The sequence below is a fragment of the Trachemys scripta genome, chromosome 4 (genome assembly GCF_013100865.1).
Source record: "Trachemys scripta elegans isolate TJP31775 chromosome 4, CAS_Tse_1.0, whole genome shotgun sequence".
Classification (NCBI taxonomy): Eukaryota; Metazoa; Chordata; order Testudines; family Emydidae; genus Trachemys; species Trachemys scripta.
This window is the reverse complement of record NC_048301.1, coordinates 12,090,199-12,103,309: the sequence shown is the minus strand read 5'-3', so window position 1 is coordinate 12,103,309 and position 13,111 is coordinate 12,090,199. Positions and strand designations below refer to the sequence as shown.

The 13,111-nt window shown below is 48.1% G+C and overlaps 1 protein-coding gene across 2 annotated transcripts in view; it reads left to right on the top strand.

The window, feature by feature from the left end:
* ARMH4 (armadillo like helical domain containing 4) overlaps nucleotides 1-11,283 on the top strand; it is a 112,474-nt gene extending 101,191 nt beyond the window's left edge. For both annotated transcript variants that reach the window (XM_034768911.1, XM_034768910.1), the window contains exons 7-8: nucleotides 7,421-7,555; nucleotides 7,786-11,283. In XM_034768911.1, coding sequence (XP_034624802.1) covers nucleotides 7,421-7,555; nucleotides 7,786-7,854 — 204 coding nt within the window. In that variant the 3' untranslated portion in view covers nucleotides 7,855-11,283. The remainder of the gene's footprint in view (nucleotides 1-7,420; nucleotides 7,556-7,785) is intronic.
* Nucleotides 11,284-13,111: the final 1,828 nt, after the last annotated feature.

Below are 13,111 nucleotides of genomic sequence, written 5' to 3'. Positions count from 1 at the left end.
GTTGTGAAGCGATTGCAATGTTATTTCAGTGACAACAAAGAAACGGAAACCAAAGAAGAATAAACCAGGTGGCCCCTAGGCTTTAAAACACATTTTGTGACTCACTAGGGCTTAGAATCCCTTTTGGCAAGACTAGAATGAAAGCTCTCAGGGCCTGGACCAATGATCAGAAGGGGAAAATAACACTGATCCCTGAGTCCAGCAGTTCCACTCACCCCCACCCAGCACCACCTACCCGAGCCCATCAATGTAATGGGGGAGAAGGGATCAGGATAGCGGTTTTCCTGGAATGGCGTGTGTGAGGGGATTAAGGTGAGTTTCTACCTGTCCTGTGTTGAGGTGCTTGTCTGCCTGTACTAGCGAGGAGGTCCAGTGTGTGGCTTTTAGCGAAGTACCTTAGCCTAGGACTCAGCCAGTCGACCCCAAGACACTCATAATGGGAGTGGGGAGGGGGGGAGGGAGAAAACCATCTTCATGATGAAAACAAAGACCAAGATTGAGTGTCCTGAGTGGCTGTGGCATGCACACAAATGTGTCGCCTGCTAATGCCAAAGCTACCCCAGTACATTGCACTGACTTGGTGTCATTTTTCTTCTCACCGAGTGTATATCTTTCCTTTTTCTCCTCCTGGCACTTCCCTCTCCAGCTTTTTCCTTTCCCTGTTGCAGACGCCTGTGCGCTTTGCAATTTCAAATTGGAATTGCTCTGTTCTTTATAATATCGATTGAGCCTGTTGCAAGGCTGGTGCCATATATCATTTCTGTGCCCCCACCCAGGCTTTACTGCCGTTGTTCCAGTGTAAAAAAAATTGGTTAGCATCACGGCGGGATTTGCCTCAGATTCACAGACATACATTCAGATTCACACATACAGAATGGGAAGAGACTGTCTAGGAAGGAGTACAACAGAAAGGGATCTAGGGGTTATAGTGATATCCCATCTCCTAGAACTGGAAGGGACCCTGAAAGGTCATCAAGTCCAGCCCCCTGCCTTCACTAGCAGGACCAAATATTGATTTTGCCCCAGATCCCTAAGTGGCCCCCTCAAGGATTGAACTCACAACCCTGGGTTTAGAAGGCCAATGCTCAAACCACTGAGCTATCCCTCCCCCAGGTGGGCCATAAGCTAAATATGAGTCAACAGTGTGATGCTGTTGCAAAAAAAGCAAACATGATTCTGGGATGCATTAACAGGTGTGTTGTGAGCAAGACACGAGAAGTCATTCTTCCGCTCTGCTCTGTGCTGGTTAGGCCTCAACTGGAGTATTGTGTCCAGTTCTGGGCACCGCATTTCAAGAAAGATGTGGAGAAATTGGAGAGGGTCCAGAGAAGAGCAACAAGAATGATTAAAGGTCTTGAGAACATGACCTATGAAGGAAGGCTGAAAGAATTGGGTTTGTTTAGTTTGGAAAAGAGAAGACTGAGAGGGGACATGGTAGCAGTTTTCAGGTATCTAAAAGGGTGTCAGAAGGAGGAGGGAGAAAACTTGTTCACCTTAGCCTCTAAGGATAGAACAAGAAGCAATGGACTTAAACTGCAGCAAGGGAGGTCTAGGTTGGACATTAGGAAAAAGTTCCTAACTGTCAGGGTGGTTAAACACTGGAATAAATTGCCTATGGAGGTTGTGGAATCTCCATCGCTGGAGATATTTAAGAGTAGGTTAGATAAATGTCTATCCGGGTTGGTCTAGAGAGTATTTGGTCCTGCCATGCGGGCAGGGGACTGGACTCGATGACCTCTCGAGGGACTTTCCAGTCCTAGAATCTAGGGGCTGATTTTTTTTCATGCTACTTTATATTATCTAGTAACACTTTGTTCCAGTTCAAAAAAATAAACACCCCAAAATAAAATGCTAAATAAAACCACTCACTCACCCTCTTGCGTCCTTTTTCCTATTGAGATTCCTAGTAAGATTTAGGTTTAATATTTTCTCTTCTCTGCTCAGAACTGCATTCCTGAACCCCTTACTGCCTCCTGTCCCAATTCTCCACCAGCCCATCTGATCTCTGACAGCTCAGGCCCTGTGCCGAAAGTAGCGTGCCATGGTTCTGCACGAATGCTGCGTGAAACCGCTTTGGGAGGCAGGGAGCATGTAAATGAGCCATCCATGCAATCCTGTCTCTGTCCTCCCTTCACGGGCTGTGGAAATGCCACAGGGGATGGGCAGATAAGGGGTCACTAAACTGATGTCCCCTTTCCTCTTTGGTTTTGGGGGGCGGTGGTTAGATATCATGGGAGTGTCTTCCCCCTCTTCCAAATGTCATGAGGGGGGTTCTTTACCCCAGTTAGCTCTATCCCACTTGCAGCCAACATGTAGAGTGATGCCCTGTGTGGCCTCTTTAAGGTCCTATGTTATTGACTCTTCCAAGCCCTGTGGAATCAGGCAGGCCCTATTCATGTGCAGAACCTGCCAAACATCACCTTCATGGGAGCAGTCAGGTTCCACCCCCGGGGCTGGGGGCAGAGGAGTGGCTACACAGCTGCCCCTGAAGTGGGGTTTCCCATTGAGTATACATGCAGCGCTCCACAGGCTAGGGTGTGAGGGAGTAGGGCCTGGATTTAGCCCATACTGCAAGCATTTGGCTACAGGACCCTGACACAATTGCATGAGGAAGCTCTAGAAAGGAGCACAGATTTGCTAGGGTCATGGCTGGCTAGAGAATCAAGATTCTGACACAGAACAAACACAGATTTCTGGATTGGGAACCATGCCTGGGCTAATGCTAACAGCAAGCGTTTCAACCTCCCCTCGCAGTCTGCACTCACAGCAAAGTTCCAGGAATAGAAGTGCCCATAGTGTATTAATTAGGTCACACAATTAAGGCACCTTAATTAACTCTGAAACTTAGCCATTCAACTGTATTCTTCCTAACCTCCTTTTGCAGTAACTTTAAAGCAGGCAGCTGTCTTTCCTTTTGAGTGAGGCTACATTTTCAAAGAATGCACATGCAGCATTCAGTAATGTGCCATTAAATAACCAGTGAATGCAAACAAGCAGCAAACACATTCCTCAGGCCTTGGGATACAGGGATAAAGCTGTTACTATGGGAAAAGCCATTCCTGTACCAGACAGACAAAGTGGGTGAGGTACTATCTTTTATTGGACCCTCACCCACTTTGTCTTTAATATCCTGGGACCAACATGGCTACATTCCTGTAACAGCTCTGATAAAGCCATGATATTAAGAGGGGTTTATGATGTGGACAATGTATAAATCAGCTCTCACTAACAACTTCTTTCTCAGGGGAGAGTATGTATTTTCATTCTCCAGATTAAAATCCAAAGGCAATGCTTGCCGAATAGCTTTTTTCCACTTCGTGGTTTATGGAAGAAAAGCAATTATGGTTAAAAAGCATGTGTCAGATTTTTCTAGCTCAGGGGTGGGCAAACATTTTGGCCCGAGGGCCACATCTGGGTATGGAAATTGTATGGAAGTCCATGAATGCTCACGAAATTGGCGGTTGGGGTGCGGGAGGGGGTGAGGGCTCCGGCTGGGGGTGCAGGCTCTGGGATGGGGTCAGAAATGAGTTCAGGGTGTGGGAGGGGCTCTGGACTGAGGCAGGGGGTTGGGATGCAGGGGAGGGTGAGGGCTCCGTCTGGGGGTGTGGACTCTGGGATGGGGCTGGGGATGAGGGGTTGGGAGTGTAGGAGGGTGCTCCGGGCTGGGACTGAGGGGTTCGGCTGGTGGAAAGGGGATCAGGACCGGGACAGGGGAGTGGGACACGGGAGGGGGTCAGGGGTGCAGGTTCCAGGCGGCGCTTTCCTCAAGCAGCTCCCAGAAGCAGCACCACGTCCCCCCTCCGGCTCCTACACGGAGGCGTGGCCAGGTGGCCCTATTTGCCACCCCGTCCGCGGGCGCCGCTCTGCAGCTCCCATTGGCCGCGGTTCCTGGCCAATGGGAGCTGCGGAGGTAGCGCTTGGGGCAGGGACAGTATGTGGAGCCCCCTGGCTGCCCCTACGTGTAGGAGCCAGAGAGGGAACATGCTGCTGCTTCTGGAAGCAGCGCAGAGTGGGGCAAGCCCCTGACCCCGCTCCCCGGCTGGAGCTCAAGGGCCAGATTAAAATGTCTGAAGGGCCGGATGCAGCCCCCGGGCTGTAGTTTGCCCACCTCTGTTCTAGCTTGAGACTCTCTCAGCTGAGTGTGTATGATTGCAAATGAATGAGGACCAAAACTAAAAGGCCCCCAATTTCAGCAGGCCTCTGAATTGTGCATGTATCCATCTATATGTGTCAAAACCTTGCATTTGTGTGTGCATATATGGAAGGGTAAGGACCTGGCTGACTAAGCTGTGTGTGCAATGCCAGAGCTGTTTGCTCGTGCAAATGTTGGGTGCATCCAAACCATAGGAACACCAAAAATGTGGGCTAACTTTCATTTAAAACAGTACAATGTAAAACAACACACATTTTTTTAAAAGTGTTTTTGTAAATCTAGAAGTTATTTCCAAAATATTCTCTTTTTTTGGTTACTGGCCATTTCCCAGATTATAAACTCCCAGGCAATGCAAATTTTCTTATAATCAATAGTGAATTTAAATCAGGTTAAACCCCCTCACGGCGGGGGTTTTCTTCTTGGCTGAGTTACATGTTGCTTCTCAGCTAAGGTGACCAGATGTCCCAATTTTATAGGGACAGTCCCGATTTTGGGGTCTTTTTCTTATATAGGCTCCTATTATCCCCCACCCCGTCCCGATTTTTCACGTTTGCTGTCTGGTCACCCTCGCTTCAACTGTGATAACAGCATTCCCTTAGTAGCACTGTACTCCCCACTTAAATTATGCAGCAGGAAATTCACCCCTCCTTACAAACAGACAGAGTAATTTGGCTTTGTGCATGGAACCAAGTGGGAGTGGGATGGAGTTGGGCATTTACCCTCTTTCCCCAATCTGTGGGCACAGTCTGGGGCTGCAGTACAACTCCTCTGCCGCCACTATTTCAGCGGCTGGGCTGGAATAGCATCCCTCTGGGCAGGAAATCTTGGGCCACTGGATCAGTTTAAACATAGGTCCTGTTACCATGTCCACAGCACCTCCCTCCCCATTGGCCTGTCTGAAGCTAGTACAGAGACCTCCTCTGGGACCAAATTTTTCAGCCAAAACATTGTCTTGGTGGAAAAAAGCCGATTCAGGTTGACCAGAATATTCAGCAAATTTGTGTTGATTTTGGTGACTTATTTCAGTTGGGGAAAAAAATCATGAGTTTTGTTTTGACACCTTTGATCCAAAGCAACTTTTTGTTTCAAAATTACCTTCAATTTTAATTTTAAAACAGGGTGGGGAGACTTGAAAGCAAAACAAAACACTCTAGTTGAAGCATTTTTTCCTGACTTTTTGATTTGTCCTAAATTTTGAAAATGTTCAATTTTGGGTTGACCTGAAACAATTTTTCTCCCCAGGATTTCCCGCAAACTGAAAAATCCATTGTTTGCCCAGCTTTCGTAAGCAGTGCAGACTCCCTGCCAATGCCAGTTTGGCCCCCATCGATGTGGTGTTCTCCTTATTACAGAATGGAGAGCTTGTATTTAACAGCCTAATTATTTGTATTAGCAGGAGCGCCGCCAGCTTTTCTGTCGCCCTAGGTGGCGGAAGGTCCCGCCCCGAAATGCTGCCCCCCACAGAGGTGGCGGAAGGTCCCGCCGCCGAAATACCGCCGCGGTCGCCGCCCCCCAAATTATAGCACCCTAGGCCACCGCCTAGGTCGCCTAATGGGTTGCGCCGGCCCTGGGTATTAGCCCAACAATGAACGCCCACGGCAAGCCACTGTGTCCTGCTCTCTGCAGTCCAGAACCCCGCCTTCCAAAATGGAGGATGACCATTATTCTCTGCAGCCATATGTTTGCACGACACACACTCATGTGCAGGGCCGCCGAGAGCGGGTTCGGGCCCCCCCAGCAAGGGCGGACCGGCTAAACAGGGCCAACGAGGGGGGGGGGGAAATCGGGCCCCCTTCCAGACCATCGGGTCCCGGTGATTTGTACTGGCTTCCCCCTTTCTCATTGGCCCTGCTCGTGTGGACTCACATCCCCCGACATCCTTGTACAACAGCTATTCCTCACACACACGCATGTGCGTGCGCACAGGCACAGACCCACCCTGACAGATAAGTGGGACAGAAGGCCTTTGGGTGGAGGGTGACGTTAGCCCTGGCTGAGTGGGACTACAGTTTCAAAGTATGCATTTTAAGCACACAGCAGCGCACAATTAACCACACACCAGGGAGTGCAAAGAAATGGCCATGATTCCATAAGAGAACTGAAGCTCCTGGCCAGTTGTTCCCTACCCTGAGCTCATGTAAGCCCAGGCCCCTTTATTTCTGTGCTCTGATTTAGGCACACCTCATTTCAGGGGCGTGGTGTTCAACATGCAATGGGACTGTTGTCGTGCCCGTCTAGGCACACAATTAGTTATAGACGTACAACATAGGCTTTTTTCTCTCCCCCACTCAGTCACCTGGTAGCAGTGACACTACGCAACCTGCCCACAGCATTTGCAATCCAGTGCCTCATTTATTTCCTTTCTTAAGCATACAGAACTGTGGTAACTCTTGTCAAATCCTGCGTTTTTCATTGTCCCTGTGCAGCCATTGGAGCACAGCTGGTTACAGGCTGGAGGTGAGCGAAGAGTCATTCCAACTCTAAACCCCAGCCAGCCTTAAAAAGACAAAGGGGCAAATTCACACTGACATACGTAGGTAACTCGAGGGATGTCAGTGGAGTTGCAGCCCGTGGTGACTTTAACCCAGAGTTTGTAATGGAACTTGACCCTTTCGAGGTTTGGCTCCGGCAGGGATTTAAAACACGTGAGGGGGTTGATGTTGTCTGAAACTCATTCAGCCTGTCCCTAATCTTCAGATCCTACAGCGCTGAGCGCAGTACAAACACCTCAGTAGGCCAGGTCGTGCAAAGAGACTCGTCTTAGGCTATATAGCAGATTATCTTGCTTTCACTAAGGGGGGGGGGGGGGGGCTGATTATCCTATATCTGCCTTCTGCAGCATTCCTACACTCTCCTCTGAGGCAGGTGTCTCTGGTTACTATTAGAATCAGGAACTGGAGTAGAAGGATCTCGGGTCTGATCCAGTCTGTCAGCTCCTATGTTCTTATGCAAAAACTGAAGCTGATACATGTGTATATCTGAAGGCTGGACCATTTATTTTGTTGTGTCTCCATGCATTTTAAAAGGGATAATGCTACCACTCCTACAAAGCGCTTGGAGAGCTACTGATGAAAAGCACGCTATAAGAGCGAGGTGGTGTTATAAATAGTTCTGAGCCCTTCCCACTTTTTTCAGGGGTGGCTGTGTTTGGGAACATACTGTAAAATGAAGCATAGAAATATACTGCAGTCTTATGCTAGTAGAAAAAGGACCACCTTGCATTGCTTGCCTCTTTAGTATTGCTGTGATTGTCTCCTTTTCATGTAGGCGGGATACATGTCTGGGATGCTGGTTCCTGTGGGGGTTGGTATAGCTGGAGCCCTGTTTATCCTGGGAGCGCTCTACAGCATTAAGATCATGAATCGCCGAAGGAGAAACGGCTCCAAAAGGCATAAAAGAAAGGTACCGCACATGTAAAGAAAACCCAGATCTGCTCTCCTGACCACTCTCCTGTTCCCATTTCTGGTTCATAAAGTAAATATAAGCTAATTGTGGAGCGTCTTTGTGTGTTTGGGTTGGAATGGATCACTGCTGTAGATTATATTAATTATAGTGGGGGAGGGCGGGTGAAGGAATTGAAAGTTTTTGCCCCTGTCATTGAATCTGTGCCATGTTTCTTTTCTTTCCCTTAGCAGAGGGAATTTAACAGCATGCAAGATCGAGTAATGCTCTTAGCTGATAGCTCTGAAGATGAATTTTGAACCTGACTGCGGAGCCGTTGTGATTTCCAATGACTTTTTCAGGGGCTAGAGGAGAAGAGGGAGCAAAAGGAAGGCGTTTGTGCTGCATCACTGCTATCAGCCACCACGTGCCACTGTGTAGTGGTTTTTACATCCTGGCAAAACAGGCATGTTGTATTCTAAATGTAATGCGCAATGATGTTTGTTTTTACACAGTAGTGAGATTACACATTCACACAGTGCACCTCATTGAAATGCAGAATACGTATTGTTACAGCTGGAGCCGATACTAATGGATGATGACTTTGTTTTGATCACAGTGTAATATTTTTGTTCCAGCTGATGGTAACTAATCATAATTATTGCTGTCACCTAATTTCAGGATGGAAACCTTCACCGAGAATGACTTCTGTCCAATTAGTTAACTGTAAATGTTATATTACCAGAGCTAGAGTTTGTCAGTGCTAAAATTAGCTGTTCTGCTTAATTAACAAACTACACACTTGAACCGCCTCCCTTGTCAACAGGGAGACGCCCAAGTACATCCAATTATAGACATAATAATAGACTCATTTGTACATTCCTTGCCCCAATTTCCCTTGTCCTTTTTAAAAATCCTCCTTTTAACTGTGTTCCATGTTTAGGGAAAACATATGGAAATGGCAACAAAACATGATTCATAGCCTAAATATTCAGTGTAGTTTTCGCCAGCATTATAACAGCACAACAAATGCCACCGCCCGCACATTGACAAATGCTAAGATGCTCTTTGCATGATCTCTTAGCTTTTGTTCAGTGTGCCGCTGGAATATCAAGCAGGCAAAAGAAACGGAAAAAGCAGGCTAGAGAGTTTTCATCTTAAGGAGCTTGTCTGATTATTTGTTTGGCGTGGTTCACCTATCAAGCGGAGCTCTGCCCTCTTAGCGGTGCTAGAGAAATAATAATCGAGTGTCTGTCTCTTTTCACAATTGGTAACTAACTCTTACAAGCGTCACAAACACCTGTGGCCCTCTGCATCATGGAAGGTGCATAATGCTGTGGCTGTGTCCTGTCATCTGATTGATCAGGAAAGCAGGTGGTGTGTGGGATACAGTACAGAAGGCAAACGTAGCACAGGCTGAGGGCTCATGCGAAAGGAGCTCTCCTTCTCTTTAGTGCTGAAGAGGACCTCACCTGTGGCTGACAGATTTTTTTGGACCAGATTTAGATCACGTTTAGAAGTTGTGCCAGCACAAGGCTGCCGTGCATGTGACTGTAGATGGCTCGTCAGTCACGGCTGGGGTACGTATGGTTATAGATAGCAAAGGCCCCCCATCAGTGGGGAAGGGGAGGTCAAGGCTGGGATACATGTGGCCAAATAGGAAAGGTAGTCAGGGCTGCAGTATGTGTGATTGTGGGTGCAATGGAGTCAGATTGGGAACATGTGGTCACAGGCCAAAAGGCAGCTGAGGCTGGAGTGAAGGCAGCCATAGATTAGGAAGTTGTTAGGATGGGATGCGTGTGGCCATAGGTGGAAAGGCAATAAAGGCTGTAGTCCATGCGGCCACAGGGGGCTGAGGCTGGAGGAAAGTGACCTTACTGGTCATTTCATCAGCAAGCGTGAGCAGCATCAACATGTTCAGTTGATTGCAAAATAACACAGTGAATTAGCAAAACACGTTTTTGGAACTGAACAGGAAAGAAGGGGCATTGCTGCGGAGCTGGTTGGTTGATTGGTTGTTTCGACCCAGAATATGTGCCATTTATTGTTGTTGTGTTTTAAAAAAATGCCCCTTATTTCCTCTGCTTTGGCGTGCCGTGAGATGGCTATTTCATTCTGCAGCCATATTACATTTCTGCAAAAATCCTTATTCCCAAGTTGGAAATTGCCCCTATTAGAGGGAACCTTGACTAAAGCTGCTACGAGTCGAGGAGACAAGATGAGTCAAGTAAGGTCAGGAGGCTGCTCATTTCTCTAGCTCGATCCCTCTAAATCTTTGAAAGAAGTACGAGAGACGTGTTTGAAGAATAGACAGGGTCTGATTGAATTCTTTGTAAAGGTGAAAAGGACTGGCTAATTGCCAAGATGCGACATAGCAAAGCCCTGTAAGTTACACCAATGGGGATGATACAGAAGCCAGAGAGACAGGGAGGCCCTACTTCTGCCCTATCACCCTGCCCATACTCTCCACCCTGTGGGGGCCGGTAGCATTTGAGTGTGTAAATTCTAGCGTTGGCATCCACAGAGGATAGTGATCAAACACTGCACAGGCACGTGATTGTGCGGGCAAAGGTGAGACTTATGCTTTGAAAATCGGACTGGCTGCTGACTGTGCAGGAAACAGCTCACGTACCAACCAGCGTATACAGTGCGAACCAGAAAAATGGGATTCCTTCTCTGGGATAGTGGAAACGGAAGGTCAGTGGTCTGCAGAATGTCATGCACATATGTGATGTTTAATAACAAGCAATGGAGTTTGCTCACCCAAACCGAGGTACTTTGCAGTATCTCTTTCCCATGTTACGGTGGTTTCCCTTGAGAGTGAAAGAAGGGACCAGCAGATTTGAAATGCGCCTATTGATGAGTCTTCCAATCTGACAACTCTGCACGGTGAGTCAGGAATTTCTCAACGAACACACAGAAAATAGAGGTGGACTAAGGCTAAACAGAGCCAGTTCCAACAAAATGTTGGGGTCCCCCTGGAGAGTGTCCTCCTTCAAGCACCCCTCTGGGACAGACTTTCCCTCCCAGCATCTCCAGATAGACTCTTGTCTTCCACCCCTGGGTCTTTGGTCTTCCTGCCTTGCTAGGCTGTCCCAGATCCCCTGGCAGCAATCACCTATTTGTTCTGTTGCCACTTGCTACTCTGCCGCTCACTGGTGCTCCCAGGTGTCTCTGTCCATGAGGTCTAGATCTCAAGGATTCTGCCTAAATCCACACGAGAAACATATAGCAATTATTTAAATTTAAAAGCGCCAGGGTTGTTTGTTCTTATAACAAACGGTTAGTGCCTCTTTCCCTCAGAGCTAGGGATCAGTCCTAGCTAGGAGAAGCATTTCCTCTTGAAATGAATGCCCACTCTTTTCTTTCTCTCTCTCTCTCTCTGAAGTTGCTTGGAGGAGGGGAGATGGTTTTGGGATGTTGCTACATTAACGAAATGAGGAACTTTGCTGGCTTAACTACCTGCTCCAGCTGGGGCGTCTGGTAATGGGGAGGTCTTTTCCTTTGGACTTTTTGAGGAGGTGGCAGGGCTTGTGGCCAGGTCTGATGGTGGAAGCGAAGCCTTCAGCAGAGTGACTTTCATCCCGTCTCAGCTTAATTACTGTTGTCTCAGCCGGAATCAGCTTTTAGCAGGCTGGGAGTAAGAGACTATACAGGCAACTGCGGGATATTTGTGGAAACTGTTCTTCCATCTTAAAGGGGGAGGTGCAGGAAGAACGTATGGGCTAAGGGCATGAACCATTCTGTAGGAGTGATCTACAACCTATCCTAGAAAATGATCCCTCACTCTCACAGACCTTGGGAGGCAGGCCAGTCCTCGCTTACAGACAACCCTCCAACCTGAAGCAAATACTCACCAGCAACTACACACCACACCACAGAAACATCAACCCAGGAACCTATCCCTGTAGCAAACCTCGTTGCCTACTCTGTCCCCATATCTACTCTGGAAACAGCATCACAGGACCCAACCACATCAGCCACACCATCAGGGGCTCATTCACCTGCACATCCACTAATGTCATATATGCCATCATGTGCCAGCAATGCCCCTCTGCCATGTACATTGGCCAAACCGGACAGTCCCTCCGCAAAAGAATAAATGGACACAAATCGGACATCAGGAATGGTAACATACATAAGCCAGTAAGTGAACACTTCAATCTCCCTGGTCATTCTATTACAGATTTAAAAGTCACTATCATTGAACAAAAAAACTTCAGAAACAGACTTCAAAGAGAAACAGCAGAACTAAAATTCATTTGCAAATTCAACACCATTAATCTGGGCTTGAATAGGGACTGGGAGTGGCTGGCTCACTACAGAAGCAGCTTTTCCTCTCCTGGAATTGACACCTCCTCATCTATTATTGGGAGTGGACTACATCCACCCTGATTGAATTGGCTCTGTCAACACTGGTTCTCCACTTGTGAAGTAACTCCCTGCTCTCCATGTGTCAGTATATAATGCCTGCATCTGTAGCTTTCACTCTATGCATCCGAAGAAGTGAGGTTTTTACTCACGAAAGCTTATGCCCAAATAAATCTGTTAGTCTTTAAGGTGCCACCAGACTCCTTGTTGTTTCTGTAGGAGTGAGTGTATCTGACTTAGGAGCAGCAAGGTTAGTAACTGGGCTCACTGGGCTCTTTGCCAGCAGCAATGCCCTGGAAGACAGATCTGAGCTGGTAGCGGGAAGGTGAGCTGCTGGGGCAGATGAGAATCAGAGGACTCGGGATGGCTCAGTGAGACCCAGAAGGCTGGGAATCAGCAGGGCTTTCGGCAATGACAGCCTCTGCATTGTGCTCCTGCTAGTGATTGTTCACAAGGGGTAACAGCAGGGTGGGCTCTGTGCAGTAGATGTCTAGCCTGTGTTGATTGAGCAGGAAAAGAGGAAGGGTGGGGTGGGGAAACCCAGTGCTAGGAATGTTAATAACGCTGCTGTGGCTGCACTGTGGCCTTGGCTACATTGGCGCTTTAGAGCGCTGCAACTTTCTCGCTCAGGGATGTGAAAAAACAGCCTCCTGATGTAAGCTAATCCCCTCGTGGAGGTGGAGTACCTGCAGCGCTGGGAGAGCTCTCTCCCAGTGCTGGCGCCGCGACCACACTCGCACTTCAAAGCGCTGCTGCGGGAGCGCTTTGGAGTTTCGAGTGTAGCCAAGCCCTGAAAGGAGGCCAGGGCCCCTCAGGTGGGGATGTCAGCTTGCCGGATTGGAAAACCTGCAAGTGAGCCGCCCCGGCCTTTCATTGTGCTAATAAAGCCGTAATTTGGGAAGCGCTAACTTTGTACGCTCAACCATTTCTCTTTTCCCCCCCACTGTCATTAAGTTCATAAGAAATTAAAAGGAAGGCTGCCTGTGGAAATGATGAAGCTGCATTTAAATGAAACAGCTGCATGTCTCTCTTCTTGTCTGTCATGGTGTGTTTGACAGCCAAGAACAGCTCGGGAATATCACGGATTTTATTCACTCTGCCCATGCCAGGCGCGTGTGCTAACCACAGGGCTGTAACAGCTGTGTCTGAAGTAGGGTCTGACAGATAAATGCAAACGTCCCAATGGTTAAACAGCACTTAGGTGCG